General features: G+C 34.1%; 1 protein-coding gene across 8 annotated transcripts; it reads left to right on the forward strand.

The window, feature by feature from the left end:
• Positions 1-1,092: 1,092 nt before the first annotated feature.
• On the forward strand, positions 1,093-24,641 carry LOC128240834 (uncharacterized). Of its 8 annotated transcripts, none has more exons than XM_052957757.1 (9): positions 1,093-1,240; positions 5,544-5,685; positions 16,254-16,428; positions 16,835-17,070; positions 19,247-19,450; positions 20,922-21,060; positions 21,232-21,445; positions 21,748-21,924; positions 22,483-24,641. In XM_052957757.1, the coding sequence occupies exons 2-9, from the start codon at positions 5,554-5,556 to the stop codon at positions 22,688-22,690; spliced, it is 1,485 nt and encodes a 494-aa protein (XP_052813717.1). In that variant the 5' UTR covers positions 1,093-1,240; positions 5,544-5,553; the 3' UTR covers positions 22,691-24,641. The 8 variants fall into 8 exon arrangements, with proteins under 8 accessions (XP_052813717.1, XP_052813714.1, XP_052813715.1 ...); XM_052957754.1 differs by having other exon boundaries at positions 1,110-1,240; positions 5,225-5,685; XM_052957755.1 differs by lacking the exon at positions 1,093-1,240 and adding an exon at positions 1,966-2,100 and having other exon boundaries at positions 5,225-5,685.
• The last annotated feature ends 490 nt before the right edge of the window (positions 24,642-25,131 follow it).

The following is a 25,131-nucleotide window of genomic DNA, read 5'->3' on the forward strand; positions in this document are numbered from 1 at the left end:
ACAATGGATATCTTACATACGCTTTTGCGATTAAACGTAACTGTTTACTTAATTCGTAATTGACCTATTCAATTCTCTATATTTGTGTTAGCTGTATTTGTGTATTAGGCCAAAAAAGTTCTATATTTCCACTAACATCTCCTCAAAATAGGGCCGGTAGGTAGGTATAACTTTTATTAATATTTTTTAAAACATAAAAATTTATGACACAAATTCTCATTCATTTCTTTTAATTTTACGAGGCCCCAGTACCACACAAATTCTTAAGTTAAATCTTAATCTTAATCTCATCTAATTTTACTACATAACGCCAAACAACATAGCATGCTTAAAAATGTTTTGTATAATATTTTTTTTATTTTTTTTGTCTTTGAACGAGCCAATTTTTGCGAAAATCCATGGAAACCAATTATATAAGACTGCTGACAAAAAATAAGATCGCAGATTTTTATATTTAAGTTCAAAAATTGATATTTAATGCATTTTTCTTAAACCGTTAGTAACGTTTTAAGCCATAAAACATTAATTTTTCGAACAGAAATAGGAAAATCTACGATCTGATTTTTTGTCAGTAATCTTATATCATTGGTTTGCAGATATTTACGCAAAAAATTTCTCTTTCCAAGACAAAAAATAAAAAAAGTTGTAAAAATGGTATATCTGTGAGAGTGCAGCTTTAATCGCGTTTTTATTATATAATGTGCTACTCAAAACTCCAAAGCAAAATCATTCTAGAGCAAAAAATGTACTTTGTTAATTGCTAAAAAAGCTATGAATTTTACTAAATTACATTTAACTGTAAAATAATATTTCTTTAGTCTATCGAACAAATGTTTTAATCAAAATATTGTACGAGAGGGTTGGCTTTTAAAAAGAGGACCGCGATATGAGACAAAAGATAATAGATAAAAAAGTTGTTTCAAAACTTGAAAATAACAGTTGTTTCAAAATTGAAATTTTGTTTATTAATATGCAGTCAAGTTCAGATAAGATAAGTTACGCACTTCAAGTCAAGTACGTAGCAATTAGCTGAAACAGGACACTTTCTGGGAAATGACATCAAGTGCTGGTAAATAATAAACAAGTGTTGATGTACTTACATGATTACCTTAACGTCATTGTCCTCTAACATCCTACATTTCACTATTCTATCACACACGGACCTAACATCATTATTTATATATTAACATTTGGATGTACAGGGATGTATTTTCTGCGTTAAAGGAAAGGCTTTTTTAAGGTAAGCCATCCATCATAAGGATGCAAAGATGTTTCATTGCATTTTAGATATAATATTAAGATATGTTTATGTTAAACTTATATTGATTAAGCATCATATTAATTATGCAGGATTTAAATTTTAATTACACAATTATGACGCTACTTTAATGATATGATGTATTAAAGGGAGGTAATTAATGATGTATCAAAGGGAGATAATAAAACAGAAGTTTACAATGATTATACATTAATTTTATCAATCTGTTTCTTAAATAGCATTCTGCCTATGCCACGAAAATATTTCTCACTGAAAACATCGAAAATAATGAATATTAACATTGTATAATTTTAAGATGAAAATCTATTATTAGAGTTTTTTGTATTAATTATGGAAAGCTTACCTTAAATTTAGCATTTATCTTTAGAAATTGTTAATGGTACGTTACAGGAAAAATGCACTCTCTATATTTAAGATTAAGAATGTTACGTTAGGCTATTATATTTTGTTTAAATCTGAGTTATGCAAATTGTTATAAGTTGTTATACATTGCCAATCCAATATATACCTGCAATTACAATTAACAAAAATTGTATAAGGAAATTAATTAGTAGTGGGTAACCTAATGTGTATGGCTAAATTAATAAACGGATTACCTGAACCGAATAACGAGATAGTTTTCTTATATTTCAAATTCCATTTTATATATTTTGAGGAACAGTTTTTGCTTGGCGCGGTTAATTGCATTATATCTTTAGGTAATATTATACTGGCGTTTAATTTCAGTATAAAAGAAACTGAATTATATGTTACTGTTAAATCTGTATATCATTTCATCATCACTGAATATATCAAGGGACCGAGACACTTTGAAGATGAAGGTTATCGCTTAAAATTCATTATTTTGAGTATATGTTTCACTAGATGATGGAAACGAAAGCAGGAAAGTCCTTTCTTATATGTAGGAAAATATTTGTTATGTTTTAAAGCATTTGAAATTCTTGTTAAGGACTATAAACAAATACATGTGGACTTATTTTAAACCAAAGGTATCGTACTTACCATTCTTATATAATACTAATTACTATAGTTAAGTTACTCAATATTTTTTCAACGCACAAGCAACACCAAATATTTCAATATTGTTTGTAACATGTGCACTTTCCATGTTATTGCTTTTGAAGTTTTGGTGTGCACGTCTAACTGATTGTTTTTATTACGAAACAAAGTGTGGCAAATCATTAGGGGTGTTCAAACTAAGATACCAAGGACTAGAACACTTCAACAAAGTGTTGATATATGCTCAAATATTGCATTTGAAGTCCACAATTTTGAAAAGGCGTTACTAAAGGGACTAAAAGGGTGTAGCGTGATTAGTTGATTGACATTATCACGTGATGCTACCAGTTTTTTCGATAATGGTTTAAATTTCCGTCAACTTAGTATGAGTCACTTTGTGCAAAATGACCAATTCTGATTTTAGCAGTACGACGATATTCTGCACAGCGATACGCAAACTTGTGATTTACACCATTGTATGAAATAACAATAAAACAGTATTTGTTATTATATGATGTATCGATAGTAACAATTAACCGTTGGTTGCCCTCCTGTCGGCATCTTGGTAAACAATAATGTTTACGGGCCGTGACAAGTTATCCTATGCTTAGCGTCATTGGACGAGTAGGTTTCAAGTCTTAAGAATGAAGGAAAATCATTTTAACGTTAGCGAACCGAGCCGTAGCATTTGAGAATATAATGGAGCTGGTGCGCTCAATTTCTGTAAGAAAGATGTGTATGTTAGTTAATTTATACTTGCACTCGGGCAAGGCCATTTCGGCGAGGGCTCCGATAAGACTTAAGTCATATAAGGTTTTTGAAGCAAAGTGCACAGACAATTTAACCCTGGTTAGAGCTACCCTGGTTCTTCAACGTGCACCAGTGTATAGCACTGTCACACGGGATCCCCATTTAACGTCCCTCCCGGAGGACAATTAGTAATATTTAGTGGTGCGGTGGGGGATCGAACCTGCAACCCCTGGCTTGACAGTCAGATATTACGACTAGATCAAGGATCCTCCACGCTTAAGAAAGATCAATGCGTTAGTTATAAGTACTTTTTTGTTGAGCATTCCGTCGTTAGATCCTGAAAGTCGAAAAAGATGTCTTGATATTGACTGATTGAAGAAGTACGATTCACGAACCAACATTAAAAAAACACTTTCAGCTTTAAGGTCCTATAGACACAATTAATAGCAACAACAAAAATACGGATTCAAAGGTTTCAATAATAATGCGTATTCCGTGCACAGCATATTTGTTAAGATGTTTAAAAAGTACATTTTAAAATACAACTTTTCTTCTCGAATTTGAGCGAACCTGCTCCATGATATTCGTGATAACTAGCAGGGGCGGGCGATTTCTAGACCAGAATGATCCATTTTGTGCGAATTTTCTTTGATATTGACAAAAAAGTAAAGTTCGACGATTTAAGGCGGGCGCCCCTCCCCCTGCTCGATCGGGACATTTACCAAAAATAAAAAATAACCAAAGAATATTTATTTTTAATAGCTTAATGATAACTCGGAAAAGTGTCCATGCCAGGTGTCTACAATTGACAGGTGACCGGTTGCTGCCACTTCAGTTTATATCTAAACGCATATATTAAAAGTATACATTTTTAATGAATGGCACGATCCATTGTTTTTACGATAGTGTGTTTTACATTCAAGTGATTTTAAGTTTGTGGCTCAGTTCTTATCATTAGAGCGTCTCTTTGAGGAAATTGGAACTGATATCACTACCTTAAAAGGACTTAAGCTCCAGGAATCAAGTCCTTTTAGGTACAAAAAACATAGGTTTGAATAAAGCTGTCAAACCGTAAAGGCTTATCAGTTCAAAATACATGCATCAAGACCTGGTGGCAATGTTGCTCAAAGGGACATATTTTCCTTAAGTCGTCGATTCCATATGAATTGTTTGAACAGTCTTTTAAAAGATGACATCTGTGTTTGTATTTCAAATTATATGATTAATTTTCATTAGATAAGTAGTACAATGATGTAGAAATCTTTACTGTTCGTGAAACCTGAAACTTCCGCATTTGAAAGAAAAAATCCAACATTGATTGCAAAGAGATTCATACTTCTAGTTTCAAATTCTTAATGAAAGCTTTGTAACAGTAATTCAATATTTCTGTGTCCACCAAAAGTAAATAGTTGAATGATATATTAAACTTTACTTTGCCACACTATAAGCAACTGCGGTATAAGTTTTTGTTTGTCTATAAAATAAGATTGATTTCGAAAGTTGTTACCTGAGATGTTTATATACAGCCGAACTCCGTTGGCTCGAACTCCCAGGGACCGGCTGAAATAACTCGAGCCTCAGAAAATTCGAGCCAAGCGGGAATATTTCCTTCAGTTGATAGAGATCAGTTCATTACATCTAGTTCGAGCCAACGAGGAGTTCGAGCCAAGCGAGTTCGAGCCAACGGACTTCAACTGTAATGTAGATGTTGATATTATATGCAACTTATGGGCTGTAATTTTATAGTTAATGAAATTCTTCTTCTTCAATTGATCAATAAATGCAGTTCAGTTCTCCATCCGCGTTACAACCAAACAAAACAATGTATTTGCCTAAAAACATTTACCCATTGAGCATCAGTTATTTGATACCATGCTTTAGAAAAGTGTTCGTCACCGTCCTATTCATTGTTGACAATGTGCAACTAGCTATTCAATAAACTTACCGACTTGATCTTCATATAGGGAGAAGTACAATCTCTGTGTCTATCTTTTTACATGTTCACTACAAGTCAATTTTTACAATGAACAATGACACGGATATTATTTTGCAAATATTTCAAATATTGGATATAAACATTCTTCAAGCTTATTCAAGTGCATGGATGTTTTTATTCTGAAACGCTGTATTGGTAATAAAAGCCGACTGTCAATATATCTAGTAATGTCTTGTTTATTCTTTCATGTTTTCGTGCAGTGAAATACGATCCGATGTACTGTGCAAGGTTAAATTGCATGGTTGCAAACATTAACATATTGTAGCTGAAACACATTCGTCGAAGTAAAGCAATGAAAACAAATACAGTAGACGTTTTAAAACTTGGATGCCATAAACCCTGTGACAGGAATAAATTGTGTAAGAACATCAAGTGTGTAAACCTTTGAATATAATTAAAAGACGCATGCGCCCATCCTTGACTGCAGTTGAAAACAGCACGACAGTTGTAGGGATTTTAGATGTTCTTAGACGTGCAAGTTGACACAAGAAGGATAACCGTTTGTACTGTTTAAATCAGAGAAGAAAAAATGATCGAGCTTGTGGCAGTAGTGGTAACGCTCGTTCTACTGTATCTATGGCAACGGAACAACAGTACCGGAAATAGCAGTAAGACACTCCCGCCAGGGCCGGAACGGACTCTGATTGGTGGAAATTTAAAGGTATGTGTTTGTGTACTGTATTGGAATGATATCCCATATAACTGCATAATCATTGAATGACTGAAAAGCAATACATGCAAAAAGAAAACATATCCCATATAACTGCATAATAATTGAATGGCTGAAAAGCAATACATGCAAAAAGAAAACAAAAACAATGGTCTCAATTCGCCATTAACCAAGCATGTGTATATATGTTCATATTTGATATATCGTGTCTCGATTGTGGGAAATGACACTCTATAAAATTTCAATAATTGTTGGTGTACCTTTAAGAAAGATGCCAAGATGGCAACCAATAACTATGTTTTTGTATAATTGTGCAATTGAACACACTCATGATGAGCCTCGTCCATAGCGCTAATCCCCGTTTGTCTACATCAAAACCGTGTTAAAGTTAACAAAAATAATTGGCCCGATTGTTCAGAACTTTATTAAAGGTAACAGCGTTATTAACATCATCGTTGTTAACTTTAATATCAATATTGATTAATAAGTCACAGATACATTCATGATTATGATATATCCAGTATTCCTTACAAGAGATGAGACGACTGTTTCAGCTGTATTTGTTTTATTTAAATATACAGCCGAACTCTGTTGGCTCGAACTCCCAGGGACCGGCTAAAATAACTCGAGCCTCAGAAAATTCGAGCCAAGCGGGAATATTTCCTTCAGTTAATAGAGATCAGTTCTTTACATCTAGTTCGAGCCAACGAGGAGTTCGAGCCAAGCGAGTTCGAGCCAACGGGATTCAACTGTACGAGCACATCAGCAAATATTTCACCTTTAAATGTTAACAACAATGTCGCTAATGCCGTTGTTAACTTTAACAAATATTATAATATATATATACACATAGACGAACCCCGTTGGCTCGAACTCGCCCTGGTCGAATTCCTTGATAGCTCGAAGTGAATGTTAAGAACCGATCTCTTTATACTTAAAGTAAGCATTCCCGCTTGGCTCGAATTTTCCGAGGCTCGAGGTATTTTCGCCGGCCCCTTAGAGTTCGAGCCATCGGGGTTCGAGTGTATATATATTATTATATTATTAACCTCATCGTTGTTAACTTTCAAATCTTAACTGCACTGGAATTTAAACGAATTTACTTGTAATCGGGTGTTGTTTTTTTTCGAACACGATATGAGACAACTGTTTCAGGTGTCTTCGATTTTTTTTAAAGAATTATGAGAATATCATAAATATTTCACCTGTTAAATACAACAACTACGCCGTTAACAGCGACCCATTGTATAATTAGTTCTATTGAATATCAATGAGGAAAAGATATAACTGTGATCCAAGTGTATTTTGGTTTAAACAGTATTTATTTTATAAAAAATAAACATTCATCGTTTTATTTGATGATTATCTTGATGTAAGGAGACATTTGCATTGGACTGATTTAAAAAAATAATACATTAGCACACTGGAAAACATTTTAATGAGCCATATTAAAATATCATTATATTATCATGTTATCAGATCTAAAATCAATTTTTCAATTGCCATGTTTGAAATACTAAACTCTACCATGATAATAAATGGAATCTGAAATGTATTTTTTTAAATACATTAAGACGAGTCTAAAATGACATGCATTTTTCACTCAACAGAGCCCAGACAATAAAAGTTAAGCGATCAGCGTATCTTTCAATGACGGGGTAGAACAACGGGCGTTAGGTTTGAATAATTCCCAAATTTTGCTTAACAATTATGTTATCGGATGTCAAATCAGAGCTTATGCATATGTTTTAAAGATGCACTCTCACAGATATACCATTTTTACATTTTATTTTTATTTTTTGTCTTGGAAAGAGAAATCATTTGAGTAAATATCTGCAAACCAATGATATAAGATTGCTGACAAAAAAACAGATCGTAGATTTTCATATTACCGTTCGAAAATTAATGTTTTATGAATTAAACCGTTACTAACGGTTTAAGAAAATTGCGTAAAACATCAATCTTTGAACATAAATATAAAAAAATCTGCGATCTAAATTTTTGTAAGCTGTCTAATATAACTGGTTTCCATGAATTTTCGCAAAAATTGGCTCGTTCAAAGACAAAAAAAAATAAAAAAAATGCCAAAACGTTCAATCTGTGAGAGTGCAGTTTTAATCGTCTCTTTTATACATTATGGTACATACAAGATGGCGATATATCTATGTTTCTGGTATATTTTGCAAACTCTGAGTTTTGTCCATTCCGTAAGAAGATTTACATTAATTTTATAAAAATGTTTGCTCTTAAAAGTGAAAAAATATATACTTAAATACAAAAAATATTTCAGTATTTCAGAAACACCAGATTAGTTTGAACAAAAGATGGTGTCAATTTTCAATCAAATTACTTTATGATTAAATTACTTCCAATTGAATTGAAAATACATAAACCCTTAAACTAATATTATCAGAAAAGAACATAATTTTATTTGACGTATACCCACAAGGTATATAGACCTTGGTATATATTGGTATATATATATATATATATATATATATATATATATATATATATATATATATATATATATATATATATATATATATATATATATTTGTTTTTGTCTCAGAATCAGCTAATTTAGACACCATTGCCGTCAAGTCAGTCATGTCAGATAACCAAAAGTAGAACAGATCTCAATTGTAAGAAAAACGTCCGAAAATTGCAATTTTCTCAAAGCGTTAGTACCGCTTTAGCAATAAAACATCAATTTTCGACAATAGATGTAAAAAAATGCGATCTATTGCTTGGTCAGCCTTCAGAAGTCACTTGTTTTCTGACATTTACTTATAAATTAGCTCATTCATGGACCAAAATAAAAATGAAAAAGTCTTTGCCTGAAAAATGGCAACTTTAAACAGTCTCGTGTCAAGTTTTAAAAAGCGTTTCCATTTCCTATTGGTTCGTGCCAACACGATAGAAAGATGAAAACATCGCGAACGAACACAACACATTAAGTCAAAACCCGTTGGCTCGATATCGCTTGGCTCGATACCCTCGTTGGCTCGAATATGATGTTTAAAAGGACCGATTTTGTTTTATTTTTTTGTAATCATTCCCGCTTGGCTCGATATTCATGAGGCTCGAAGTATTCGACCTGTCCCTGGGATATCGAGCTGTACTGCATGTACTAGACTAGCTTGATATTATAATCCATTTACATTGCTTGAATGTTTTTCAAATACATTTTCACATTTCAATTAATGGCTAATCTATAAAATCAAATTATAATGTGCTCAAATCTCAAATTAAAACGGGATCTTTGGTTTAATTGTTATTTTCCATTTATCAAACTCTACCATAATAATTGAATGATAGCATTCAGCAAGTATATAGATACTTAAATAATCGTAACACTACATGTCGTTGACCTTTACCTCAATTATTTCGAATGAATAATTTATTGTTGACCGTAGCTTCGATTGATAATTGTCCCGGTGAGAAAAAAGAATGACCGATAATTATATATCAGAACGGAACAGAAGTTTATTTCGACCTATGCAACCAGGTGCGTAGCTAGGGCCAATTTGGGATTACGCAGATCAATAACGGACAGCTAATTAACCCCTTCACCCCCCCCCCCTTCGATTTTTATTCTAAATTCGGGGGTTTTGGTATGACAAAAACGTCTACCTGTCAAAATTTCATTACGCAACTGCGTATTTGCGTACAGTCAGCTATCATTCAACAAATGTGATATTTGCTCAAAAGGTGTCATGGAATACTACAATTTTGAAAAAAAAACACCACACGATAATAACGCAATATGGTTGATGGACATTATCACGCGGTGTTACCAGTGCATTTGATAAAGTTAAAATATCCGTCAGCTTTTCTGAAGTCTTTATTGGCGAGTGGTTGAGGCGCCAGTTTACTTTTCAGTTTACTTTTATTTTACTGTACCGGCGTGTGCTCGCTGCCCACTCAAACCAGATTTTTTTTGTTTATACTTGAATTGTATTTTGGGGCAATTTTGGTGTGAAGAGTTAAATAATTATGAAATAAATGTTTACCGATGTATAACCATGAAAATGAAACGTGTGCGAGTCACGTAAAACATTTGTATGCACACATATTGAACCTTACAGTATTTGATTTGCTCCATGCAGGTTATCTGTTAAGTAAACATGAGTAAAATATTTAATTCGGTTGCAGATGGTATCAGCTTGTGTTAAAATGATATGAAGTGTAATAAGAAATAATAACAACAAGCCTTTTCCCGTGCCTTTACAGTTGATAAAATTTTCAGATCGGAAAAAAGTATTCATACAAGACAAAATGATGTTTAGTCTACGGACAATCTTAACCCATGGTTGTGGATTGCCCCAGATTCAAATAGTTAACATCAATCAAATGATTCAACAACTCAACATTCAACACGTGGTTTTTGACGTTTTTAAAGGGTGTTCAATGTTGATGTTTTGTTTAAAACATATTTAAAGAGACTGGCTCATGTCTTGAAAAATACAGTTTTTTTTCTGTATGACGAAATCAAGTGTGGCAGATCATAAGGAGTGTCAAAACTAAGATACCAAAAGCTTGACCCCTTCAGCAAATGTTGATATTTTGTCAAATATTTAAATAACATAATTTTCATAAGCGTTCACAACGCAGTCGGTCACTCAATGTCCACTTTCTTGTTGCATTATTGATTGATTGACACTTTCAAGTGATGTTATCAATGTATTGTTAAGAGGTAAAAGTATCCTCCACTTTTGTTAAAGTTCTGGTTGCTTTGTGGTTCAGGCGTCTCTGATTTATAAATATATTCAAAATCCTTTTTTTTTATACTTTAACTGTATATTTTCTGCAATTTCGAAATCATAAAGTAAACAATTGATAAATGTTTCAGATGCTTTACCGGGAAAACTAATGTTAGGTCCAAAACATGAGCGAGTTCCTTTAAATACTCGTATCGTTATAGAGGATGCATATATTGATAAAAAGGGCTTTGCTGTTGTTGTTTTTCAAAAACGTCAGCACATTCACATTTGTGCTGACCTTTGTGATAATTGCATTCATATCCAAATATTATCATAACTGATATAAAATCTTCACAGCATTTTGCAAATGCAACGTTGTATATATTAAACTCTATCATTATAAATGAATTCTACACTTAACCATTTATCAATATAAATGCATACAAAAAAAAAATATACACGTTCCAAAATAATCACTCAATATATAAGTGAACCCATTAACGTAGGCTTAATAAATATTAATTTCAATAACAGGACGGGTATAATTGAATTCGCTTAACAATTACACTATCTCTTGTCAAATCAACACTATCATTCACATGTATGTGATACTCGTCCTATTTGAGATATCATGGAACATTTAAGATGCTTTAGAAACGACTCTGGCCGATTTATGTGACATAAATGTTAAGCAACTCCTCCATTTAAGATGCTTTTGAAACGAATTTGCCCTATTTATATGGCGTATATTTTAAGCAACTTCTCACCTGTGACGACGTTAGTCATTTTCAGTTCATACGTCTCCAAACTTCTATTCTGACTATTACGTCAATTTAACAGTTGATCACAGTGGAATAGGAACATTCTTGTCTTGTCGCAATTCATATCGTATGTCCATAGGTTTAAGTGTCAGGGGTCATGCTAGGTAGCTGCGACTAGCGGATACAGGTGGTGGGGGCCGCTTCCGACACGCGCGCCCCACCCCTCAAATCGTAGAAGTTTACTTTTTATTTCATGAAAGGAGACAAAAGTCCTAAAATACGCCCAACATGCACCATTTTGGACTAGAAATTGTAAAATTATCTTGGGGTGATCCCCCCTCCCTGCCAACACTTTAAAACCAGCTAAAATTCGGTTGTGAGTGAGGGTCTCAAGTCAAAAGGTTTCGTCCCTAAGTTACGCCACCACTAACGTCGAATCATGGACCGCGTCTGGCACATTCACACTTTGTTTAATATTTAAAAAACACAAAACAAACGAACGCACATGACGGCAAACCATTTTACCATTTATTTCATGAAATTTTTGGTCTACATGCAAATCCAACGTTAGTAGTCGTCTGAATGTGAAATAGTATTATTTTAGAGGTCATATTGTCTATAAAAAAATATGTAGACAAAGTTAATGCGAGTAGAATTAGTGTGATAGACATGTTACAGGTATACAATCAAATGTTTGCAACGATGTTACCACACATTGAGATCAAGGTCCACCTCGTCATACGCCATTAAATAAAACGTTCTATCTACCCTTATCGCTAAATCAGATTCAATTTTAGATTTTGAAATATATTTGCATTTTTATATCATTAAGATGATGTATATCATGTTGTTGAAGCCATTAAGCACTTTTACGCAGATCTATGAGCAAGCTTTCTGTCATTGCAAGTTTCGGATTACCTATATTAACATATCATTATAAGATCTCGAATTAAAAACAAATTGTATGTTCCAATTACCATGTTTGATAGGAAACTCTCTTATTACAAACCATTCTTTAATTACTATTTTGAGGGTAAATCGCAATACTAACGTACCGTCAAACAGACGCGTGTATATGAAGTAAATGTAAAAAATCGGCCCCATTTGCTATCGATAATCGAATCAAATCAGACCAAGCATGACCTCCCTTGTTTTAATGAACTCAACGACGATTTACCGGAATTAAAAATAAACAGCTACATGGCTTAACTGCGTTTCATAAAAAATACGGAATTTCCGGAAGTAACATTAGCCACATCAATTCTGGACTGCCACTATCGATTGCCGCCTATGACATTGTCAGCCACGATTTATCGGTTGTACTCGAAAATCGGCGATGGCGATATATTTTATAATTGTCTAGACAGTAATTGTAAAATTTAACCGTATTATGTATATAATTATACCAAAGATTTCCATCTCTTACCCATACTTTAAACTGTAAAACTTGAACTATACAGAAAGAGCGTGTTGTGTTCAGCAATGCATCATTTACATACGTTTAATATATACTTTATCTAAATTTATTAGCACTTGTTCAACCAAATATTATTTCTATAACCGGACGGATTGATTTGAATAATTAGTTTATCCGTCGTCAAGTGAATACTTAACATGTATGTGAAAATTGCCATTTCTGATATATTACGATCATATCAACGTACGTTAAACTTATCTTGTTACGAATGTCGACCGATTATTTTTTACGACCCATCGTCGCCAACCACGGTACTTTCTTTCGCGGTACAATTGACTGACAAAATCTTTATGTATGAATATGCATGCGGCAAGGGAAACAACTCTTCTAACAGTGAATTCGCATTTTTCAATAAAATATATTTCCGTAACCCACTCAACTAAACTCAATATTTTTTTTTATAATATCACAGTTTACATTTAAAGGGACTGTACACCGGATTGTCACCCAAAAAAGCTTTTCCTGTAACGAATCTCAGGACAATTATTTAATAAAATGTTTTACTTTTTGATATCATAATTGTAAAAAAATACCAAAATGTAAAAAAACAAACTCGAGTCGGAGATCGGGTTCGAACCGGTGTCGCCAAAATTGCAGTCCAGTGTTGTATCCACAGTTATACGTAGGCTTACCCTAAACGATTGGAATATTTAAGTTGTATACCTTACTTGGTAATATCACGTGATAACACCGACTAACCAATCACGCATAAGGAATGAATTCTACTAGGTAGACATACTTAGTAATCTTTTTTAATGGAAAAATACGAAAAAACTGGGCAAAATCAATCAATTGTAAACTATGTGGTACTTCAGTTAGTAAGTTGCAATGCATTGTACACATCGATACCAAGTTTATGTCAGTTTTCGACAATTTTCTTTTTTCGCTATTTCATCATACGGAGTACAGCCCCTTTGAGTGAAAACCTGTGAAAACTCAATGTAACTAATTACTCAATATAAGTAAAATATGATCGATACAATAATGAGATAACTAATAAAAAACTATTGAACACATGATCAGATTCGTTTAAAGTGATTAACTGAGATTTTAACAAAAGTGCTGTTTTCCTTAAGGTTTCCGGTAAAAATGACAATGTATGTAAAAATAAATCGGAATTAAAAAAAAATGGACATAAATGTAAATAGTGCAGTTCGTCACCAAACAGATATATTACAAAACGTACATTTTATATTAATGTGGTACAGCATTTTGTCTCCATCTACCGACTTCGATAGGAAATTTATGGTTGCTAGTGCGGAAATGCAAAAATGTAAAATGTAGAGATTTGGGTAAGATATTAAGGTACTGCTCAAATTTTATATCGGACTAACACAGAGAATACATTTTACCCTTAGACGAGTTTTAGTGACATGTTTTGCAGGCACTCTTGTTTGATTAAGCCAAACGTATGAATAACGCGTTGAATCAAGTATTGACTTGATGTAACTGACCCAAACTGAATTATTACTACGTAAAATGTCGTCATATATCAAGAAAATTATTTTCGAGTCATGGGATGAAACGTGTTTACTCCAGTAACTTATCATTCTGGTTTTAACTATAATATTTAGAGAGAATCTAACAAGTTCCGAGTAGAACATGTAACGTGGAGTACTCCTTCTAGTATTTGTAATCCGGCGCAAAAATACAATGAAGTTGCTCAAACAGATCAAAGGTTTTCAAAACCCCAGACTTCACATCCGTACGTTTGAATGGGAATCAAAAGGCTTCAGTTGTAGGCCCAAAGGCAAGTTTAGGTTATTAATGTTAAGAAATAGAGCATACATTGTTGTGTTAGCCTGGTTTATTAAATATTTACGGCAATATAAAAAGCTACTGATGGACGAGATATACTGGTATTTGCATTCCTTTACTATCTCTATTACTTGGTTAGCAATTCTAAAGTTAAATTTCTTCAGATCTCTGGCAATTATTTTAGTCTTTGAGAGATTGATATTTAATTTCCATTGCAAACAGTAGTCTTGAAAACAATTAAGACTTTTTTGAAAACCACATTCATTGGCTGCAAAGAGTACAGTGTCATACAAGAGAATAAGTAACTGGAGGTACATATTTGTTTCATTTGCATCTACTTCTATCGAAACTTTAGAACATGTTCTTTTAAGGAATTTGTCAAAATCGTTAAGGTAAATGGAATATAAAATTGGAGAAAGGTTTTCTCTCTGACGGACTCCACAAAAACTTGGGAGCATAGCAGACAGTTGCCCATTGAAAGAAACGGATGATTTTATATCATTGTACATGACTTTTATTACTGTGAGAATATCAGTATGTAAACCAGTTTGTATTAGCTTATGCCACAAACCAGCTCGCCAGACAGAGTCAACTGCGGCCGAAAAATCAATAAATGTTTCTTCTTTTTTCTGGGCTCTAAGTTTACTTATAACGAAATGCAATGTAAGAATATGATCGCAGGCCATTAAGTGCCAGTAGTCTCCCTGGCCGAGTGGTCTTGATTGATGACGACTATAATTGTACTGGAATGGCTGACCCGCTTCAAATCCGTCTTTGGCCAGAATAGATTTCAACGGGTACCGTCATGTACCTTGCGGGACCAATGAAACTGCCTCTTTGTTTTTCGTGACGACGCGATTTTCATACCCAAATCGCCCATGGTTCACAATGAAGCATAGCGTAGTAGTGTATCGGGGGTATTCGACGATGGTTTACGACATGTTAATCAAACCCTCTTATTTTAGAATTGAAATCACAATGATAACATAACCCATTTGAAGTGCATAACCCACAACCAATCTTCACTCTACAAACCCATTCGGAACTCCTTGGCCATTTTCCATCGAAAACAACCACGGATGTATGCCGGTACATCAGAAGAAGTAGTTCGTAGAATTATAAATAATACTAGTAGTATTAATTAATTGTAATATTTTAACGTGTATTCAGTAATACTAAGTCTAAATTAATTGCCAGTGTATTTTTGCGTAAACTATTAAGATTCCTAAAAGCATAGTAGTTCGGTTTATCCCCAAAAATGAAATTACTACACGATCTTCTTGCAGCGTTGTTAAACTTTATAGATTTCTGACATTGTTAACCGTCCATATACACCCGCGGTTGTTTTCGAAGAAACATGGCAAAGGAGTTCCGAATGATACAAACCAACACAGTTGGAAGGGAAGGGAACGCTATCATTTGTTTGACCCATTCAGCTTGCAATGAACATCATTAAGCTGAAGTAAAACGAAATACATATTGGATAGGATAATTCGCTCACTCCGCCCATTCTCAATCATTAAATGTTACTTCATGTCATCTAACTATTACTATCGTCGCTCACCTACTCTAGCTCATTACGTTTCTTTTCTTATACGATATTACTTTTACTTAGAAACTGTTTGGCCACATGGTGGGTTTAAAATAATGCATTAAAAATATTTGGCAAAATTAGTACCTCAATCCTGTGATTTTGATAAATGGTCACATGATTTTTCAACTGCAACTTACAATTAGACGATTTTCTTGATGAACTTTCCCGATGTCTATGAATATCGAATGTATACTTGTATAATGTTTTGGGATTACACATGTACAAGTTATGAAACTTTAAATGACCGTACCTGTTTCTTCTAGGACCTTGACGTGGATAGGGTTCACCAGAGCTTACACAGTCTGTCACATAAATATGGACCAATCGTTAGCCTGCGTCTGCTGAAGAAAAAAATCGTCGTCCTTAATTCTGCTGACGTCATCAATAAGGCGTTTGCGTCAGAAGAGAACAAGGCACTGCTGAACGATAAAACTAAAGGTTATCTTATTCTAACATTAGTATTGATAGTGAATTTATTATAGTATAGCCTGTGATGGCTCCCTTTCGTAATATGTATTATCATTAAAATAAACGCACAAAAGTGTTTGCAGGTATCAATTAAGTTCAAAGGTATTTTGATAGTTGATTTGGTGTGTGTGTGTGGGGGGGGGGGGTGCACTCATTCAAGCTCTCTTCCTGGCATGTATTAAAAATAATTCATTACATTTCGGCAATCTTAATAAGTATGGAGTATGTGTTGCTCTAGCCTAAGTTATTGGACATTGTATCGTAGTACGGTTGAATCAACATATTTAACATGATTACAAAGTCTGCAAAAAAAACTCTTTTCGCGGCTAAATTAAGGCGTTTAAATCATCATGCTAAAAATTCCATATAATGGCAGGTTTCTATGGCACATACCTGGTCTACGGCCATGCAGACGTTTTACTTGGACCGTACAGCGCACTGACGTTCCGTATCAAGGACGTTATGTATCAAGGTCTCCGGCCGTCCATGGCTCCGGCGGAAATCAGGGCCGAGTGTTTGGGACTGGTGCAGAGTCTGGCAGAAAGCGGAGGGCGAGACTTTGACCCCTCAATTATTGTTGAGAAACTCTTGGCTGAGGTGACGTCAAAAGTTGTAAGTGTTGATAATGGGTGTTGTTGGGGTATTCAGATTATGTTGCGTAGCATGTTAATTTATTATTTGCATGTCTCTACGAGTTCGATGACCAATTCAATGGATGACGTCATTCAAGACGACGAGGACTAAAGCATGTAACAATTATTTGACAATTATTCCACATTAGCTTAGACATATGGAAAACAATTTCAAATCTCTCTACCAAAATTGTTATTCACATACATGAAATATTTGTAAGAGTATGTTCATGCAATGTTTAAAAGTACAATTGAGTATGTGAAACAGGATATAATAACTCGTATTACATTGCCACAATGTTGACATAATAGCCGCGTGTGGCTGTCAAATGAGGTATCATATTAAATAATCTACACTTAAGTAGCAATGAAATACCATTCAAAACCATCGTAGGTCCATAGTTACTATAGGATCTGAACAGATCAGACAAAAACTGTTTGTTTGCACTAACCCGACCGACCCTTTTTCCTCCTGACCCTTTTTAGCCTTAATGCGAAATTTCTTTCGTGATTTCCTAAAGGAATGTGCATGTTTTAGAGAAAACATGATATACAAAGCAAATAAAATGGTTTGATGTGGTAAAGGTACACCAGATAGACACACGATAATAACATTGCAAGAAAAAAAAGAGAAAAATGTAAAAACATACATACAATTGATATTGTTGAGAACGTTGGATTGAATCTTTCTTGATGATGTATCACATCGCTCTCTACACAATGTATCTTTCCAATTCGAAATTTAATCGGTTTTTCTACCACGTAAATCCCAGCAAATGTGTGTGTATATAAGCTTATTTATACTCGAACTCGGGCCTTGCCCATTCGGCGAGTGCTTCGTTAAGATTGTTAGTCATTTTAGGTTTTTGGAGCAAAGCGCACAGACAGAATGTAACCCTGATTAGAGCTACCCTGGTTCTTTAACGTATACCAGTGTATAGCACTGTCACACGGGACCCCCATTTAAGGACCCTCCCGGAAGACGATTAGTATTTTAGTGATGCGACGAAGAATCGAACCTGCGACCCCTGTATTGATAGTCAAGTGTGTTACCAGCAAATTTAAAAATAGCGTCGGAATATGTATCTGTACTAATCACGTGACTTTCATATGTTAAATATACACACTATAAACTCTGCTGAGCAAGCGTCGAAATATTATGTTAATGATGTAAAATGATGTGTTATCGGCCTCATACTAGTTGGTTTTAATATTTCTATGCCTGTTTTCTGGAAGTACAGTATTTTTCGTTTTTGAGACCATCTGGTGTCTAGTCCCTTTAACGATAAATGGAAAAGCACCGAAACATGAACGTTTATGGTACTTTTCGTTTAAAAATCAACACATTATGATATTTAGATAATTTGAATTACCTAGGTATGTATAGATATATTGGAAATAAATGAAGTTAAAGAATGTAACACTATATTTTCGTCCATAATACAAGTTTATTTATTATCGATATTGAGCAGATATTATCAGTTTCAATAGCTTAATACGTATTAAAATTAGAAAATCTTAATAAATAACTGTATTATTATGTCCAATATGTTTGTAATGTATCATTATGTTGTATTGTATTTTTCTTCATGCTCATTTTGTCATGTATTTGTGACATGGGTGACGTTTAATAGACTTGGAAACTTGGTCATAATATAAAGGAAAAAACAAACAACAGTATAGAGGGGAATACTGAGCTTCATTTACTTACTAACTTTAGCTCAAAACTACATATATTTGCCAGCATTTCAATTGATAATGATACATAGACTGTTATAAGCGCGCAAACAAAAGCATGCACATATAATTATACATACAGTTATTACATGCATGGAATGTTACACATAAACAATGCATGAAAGACAGATACATATGACATAATACGTACGCATGTACAGAAACGTAATGAGAAAAACATTAAAACAGTGTCCAAATCCAAAGGTAAGGGTAGGTCAGTAGTATAGAGTTAACATGAGTCAATGTTTTTGAATGTCAGTTTGCATGGCCTGATGTTAGATAAATTTGTAAACTTGATAATCATCATTAAAAGAAGGATGTGTGGGATATTGTACACTGGTGAAGTAAGTTGCTCAACCAATACTGGGAATGATGGCTCAAGAAATTCCGTTTATGTGTTTTGTTAAATTTCTTTTCAGATATGTGGTCATGTACGGGAAGGTGATGCAGATGTGATGTGGGACTTTGTCGACTGGTCCAATAAGCTCCTTAACCCCTCCATGGAAGGTTGGTTAAAGAATTTCCCCTATTTGAGACACTTCCCGTGTAAGTCCGGCAGACTTTTCCAAACTGTGAAGACCAAGAGGGACCAGCTTATGAAGAGATACTTGGATGATGCAAGGGTAAGTCAAGGGCAACATAATTATAATATTATTAATGAGGTGATTTTTCATTGACCCAGTTAGTTGTCCGAGGTAAGCCGTGTTTGCCTGAGCCCGTAATGTTGAAGGCAAATACCGCTGACCGAGGATAAAGAACTCGGCTTATATGAACTCACCTTATTAATAAGTATTTTATTAATTAACTATTACGTATGGTATGACATTTTGGTTAAACACATTAATAAAAACTTACCTTAAGTTAACATTGAAGCCGTATTTGTCCCTTATTCATTCATTGTGTCTGTTTATGTAGACTTAATTTTGCTGCTTTTGACATGCATCCTTTTAGTGACATAGCGCATACCTACGAACAAATCACTGTTCAGTGTAAGGAAGCATGTCTTTTCGTCTTAATTTCGTAAATCGTTTGCCAAAACCTCAAATGTTTACCCCTGTCGTCCACTTTGTCGTTGTACAAAAACATAATAGTCGTAATAATTCCACCAACGGGTTATAAATACAACTGAATATCAAAACGTACAAAGTGGTTCAAGTATTTAATAGGCTAGTAATGCTAAATAGGTGTATACCAAGCACATTTTTTTATTTTCAAAACAGTCGGATAAACGAAAAACAAAATGGCTACCTTTTAAAATAATTTCCAGCATATTTTTCATATTAAGCGAGTTTCGACAGCCAATGAAAATGGTCCATTTCTCAAATTCTATATTTGGCGAGTTTTGTAGCCAATCAAAACGAAGAAAACTCATATTGTCCGAGTTTGGATGATATTGGCCGAGTTTGGTCGATATTGGCCGAGTTTGGGCATGTATTGTCTTCAATTGTCTGGTATTGGTACCGCGATTGTCCCCGTATCGCGTCAAATACGTAATTGACTGATGATAAATAATTTACCAGCACACATTTGTCTTAGCAAGATAGGACAACATTTTGCGAAGTCTGTTGTGTCTGGTATGTGGCTCTCGTATAGTGTCTGTTTGCTTTCGCTCCGTTTCCCTTTTGACATGAACTGATGCATTCAGAAAACCTCGGACATTTCTTATTAAAATAACCTCGGATGTATACAAGTGCATTTACAGAAGAGGTTCTTAAAATTGATTATAATACTCTTATTTACTTATATTGTTTTGACGTGTTAATTGTAGTTATAAGTTCAATTTATTGTCATTGAAGTACAATATAACATATTTGATTTAGATTAATAAGAGGAAAGTCCTAAGGTGTAACTCCTAAATTGAAATTATTACGCGATCTATTTTTAGCGTATTTAATGTATATAATGCTGACATTGTGAACCGTCCATATACACCCGAGGTTGTTTTCGATGCGAAATGGCCAAGGTGTTCTGATTGACCACTCAACATATGCTGTTTATGGCTTCTGGCATTCTGGACCTGTAGTTTACTCTGCATTGCTGTTGTAGTTGAGTTCACAAGATAAAGCGTAATTGATTTGATATTCTTACAAACAGGAGAGCTATAAGTCGGGGCTCATAAGAGGTATGGTGGACACTTGTTTCCACATACAGAGCAGCGAGAAGGGACCTGATGGAAACTCTTGGCTTTCTGACGATATGATCCGGGCAACAATTCTTGACACCATAGGCGCAGGTTACACATTACCTTCTTTTTTTCGTTCATACAAATCTTACTTTTTAACGTTTTTGTGCGACTGCAAACTATTTTGTTCCTACTAAACTTAAATGTGTTTTGTTTTCTTTACATAATCTTCACTTGTATTGTGTTAACAAAATAAATAAAACATTTTATTTTGTATATTAGGGCTAGTTTCAACACGAAACTCGATAATGGCGACGCTGTTGAATTTGCTGCATAACAAGGAATGCACTGAGCGCATGCGAGAGGAAATATCGCGAGAACTCAAATCTCACATTACATCTGGTGGAGATGATATGAAAAAGATGCCATACAGTCATGCTGTTATCTTGGAAACCCTTCGCCTGTCCTGTGTTGTACCTATTGTTAGCCATTATTGGTAAGATGTCAATTTTTATGCAATAGGCAAGAACGTTAGAAGGCAAACGTTTTTTTTAAAAACAAAACAAAACATGAATTAAAAAATATACACAACGAATTTATCGGAACCCATATAAAGGATATTGTGACATATATTTTAAGATTTCAGTAAATTAGTTACATTTTCATCTGTTTATCATTTACTTCATATCTCAACTTCACGGATAATTTCTATAAACACAGAATTTATGAGAATATGGTAATTTTACTACTTTTTGCTTTGTAGTTTCTTGCGTTTGTACAACCTGTGATATTTTCCAGTTCGACAAAGGACGTCCAATTTAACGGCTATACGATTGAAAAGGGCACTATGGTTTGGGGCAATATCTGGTCCTGTCACCATGACGATACGTGGGGAGATCCCTGGAGCTTCCGACCAAAACGCTTCCTTACAGAAGAAGGAACCGTGCTGCCAAAAAGTCACAAACTTATGAAGGCGTGAGTATATTGCACTTGCGGATTTGGCAGGGAAGGGTCGATATCGGAGAAAAATAATAGATAAAATCACCTAAATGCATCATTTAAGACTTAAGATAACCAATCCGTATGGTATAGTTACCGAAAACCAATCTCGAAGGCGTAAGTATATTGCATAAATTTGCGGATTTGGCACGGGTGGGTCAATATGGGAGAAAAAGAATAGATAACATCACCTAAATGCACCATTTGAGACTTAAGGTACCCAATCTGTAAGGTTTAGTGACCACAAACCAAACACAAATGTGCCCAGGCCGGGAATTCGAACCCGGGAGGACATTTTCAGAAAAGAGTGCGTTAACCACTCACTATGCTTACAGAAAAATTGAGCCGGAAAGAGCTCCATTCCGCAAGTAAGATTGATATGGTTTTCCAAAAGTATGTTTAAGTGATTATTTGCTATTTGTTGCTAGGTGTTTGTTTGTAAACATCGGTAAAACCACCCAATGTAAACAAAGTTAAAAAAACTCGTTTCTAACCATTGTTTTAACTTTAAAAAGATATTGTTTATTCTTTCAGTTTTATGCCACTTGGTGTCGGGTGCAGGTATTGTGTCGGTTCAGACATCGCCATTCAGCGGATATTTGCATACATTACCACAATAGTTCAACAGTTTGATATCTATCCGCCAAAAGACAGCGAACTACTTTCCAACGATCCAAACCTGTTCACCGCCGGCGCAGTGTTGCAATTAGACAGATTTAATTGCAGAATGATAAGGCGATGATGAAGAATAAAGGTGTATTGCATCATTTGTAATAATAGTGATACAGGAGATATATGTCATTCTATAAAAAACGAAAGTACTAAGAGTGAATTGTTATCATGCCAGACCTGAATAATACAGTTCAATTGTATTAAAGAGGAATATCTCCCTCCTCAAAACATTGTTACTTCAGTATATTACTTTAAGTATTGCAAGTTATTTGTTATTTCCCAGCATGGCATTGTATATGATTATCTTAGACTCATTGTCACTGTTTCTATTTATATGAATGCATACTTAATTGAAACGTAACTATTAGAAATAGTGTTTTTTGTTGATACTACTATAATTCTTTATAGTTTCATATTTATAGTGTTTTCGTTGTATATATGTTTATATCGTATTACAATTTAAATCATATTATGAGGAACACATTTGTGTTCAAGTAACTTAATAAATGTCATTCGGAACACCTCGGCCATTTTCCATCGAAAACAACCAAGGATGTATATGGACGGCTTACAATGTCAGAAAATCTTTATATTTAACTACGCTGCAAGAAGATCGCGTAGTCATTTCAATTTGGCTGTTATATCTAAGGACTTTATTGATGGGAATTTAAATTACTTATACATTTATACAATAATACACCTCACTCGCAATCAATTTGAACCCAATACTACAAAATACACACTTAAACAAAACACTTAATTAAAAAGATTGTCTATAAGTTAAAGAACTATTCCTACTGATGAATCTGCATACATTCGAGGTTGTTTACGATGGAAAATGACCGAGGAGCTCCGACTGAATAATGTTTGGCAAAAAATATAAAGCCTGTGATCAATCTCCTACGTAGTAACCTCCCTTGACATGCAGAGAAGTAATCTCTGCCACAACGTACAGCCATACCTGGATCTCAACAATAAACTGAATTTTTTAGAAAAGTATTTTATTTTATCTCATTGATTTATTGTTTTGTTTGAATATTTAAAATATCAAGCATTCATTGAAATAAGTATTTAAATGATACATATCGACCAAGTATTATTGCGAACTATTAAACCTGTTTTTCATTCTATTTGTCTGATATTGAAATCGATGATACTGATGATGTTCACGATTGAATGAAAAATACCGAAGCTATTCATTCTATAGCATTATTAGCTTAAAGGCCTAGTTTAATCCTTCTATAAGTGACCCCCCCCCCCTCCAAAAATAAAAAAAAGTTGTCAAAACGTTCAATCTGTAGGACTGTACAGCTTTAAGATAATAAAAAGGCTGAGACATTCTGAACTTTATTTTAATTTTTTTTAGATGGAATTAAGCAAAACAGAATCCAATAATAAGAAAATTAGCACTGATTGTTGTTTTCGTTAATGTTCAATGTTTAGTGACAATATTCAAAATCTCAATCGAAAATAAGTTGAGAGCAGTTTTTGTAGGTATCTTTATTTTGATAGTGATGATAGAATTTTTGGAGAACTACAGTTTCCAATCACTGCGCAGGAAATCAAAAAAGTTACCAGAGAGTTTAAGAAAGACAAAACTATTTTAACAGTATTCCCCATACCGAATTTTTCCCTGAACGGTGGAATGAAGGTATTATAGATGCTTATCTCCTTAATGTAAATAATTATAGAAGCATAACGCTTGTTATGTCCCTTTAATCTGTACATGTTCACTTCATAAACGCATCTCAGACTTGGATGGAAATAATGATGTCATAAGTGATGTTCTGTAATGTTGTCTGAGAAAATCACTCATGACGCCAGCATTTCAGCCCTGACAGTAATGCGTTTATTTAATACAAGTTCTGTTCTTTTTATTATTATTGTTGTTGCTGTTATTGTTGTTGTTGTTGTTGTTGTAGTATTATATAAATGTATATTGTATAGCAATTAATATCATGTAATGAAGAATGTATTTTAATTGCTTAATAAAACAAATCTTTAAAATAAAAAGTACATCAAGATTTAAACTACTACTACTACTACTACTACTACTACTACTGCTACTGCTACTGCTACTGCTACTGCCACTGCTACTGCTGCTGCTGCTGCTGCTGCTGCTGCTGTGCTGCTGCTGCTGCTGCTGCTGCTGCTACTATACTACTACTACTACTACTACTACTACTACTACTACTACTACTACTACTACTACTACTACTACTACTACTACTACTACTACTACTACTACTACTACTACTACTACTACTACTACTACTACTATTAATACTACTACCACTACCGTTGCTGCTGGTGGTGCTGCTGGTGCTGGTGCTGCTGCTGATGATGATAATGAAGATGATGATGATGATGATGATGATGATGATGATGATGATGATGATGATGATGATGATGATGATGATGATGATGATGATGATGATACGGGAAGACGAAGAACATTTCTTCTTTGTTAAAAATGCTTTGTTTTATACTTTTCTGTCAAAAATAATCCTG

Source organism: Mya arenaria, chromosome 7, assembly GCF_026914265.1.
Source record: "Mya arenaria isolate MELC-2E11 chromosome 7, ASM2691426v1".
Lineage (NCBI taxonomy): Eukaryota > Metazoa > Mollusca > Bivalvia > Myida > Myidae > Mya > Mya arenaria.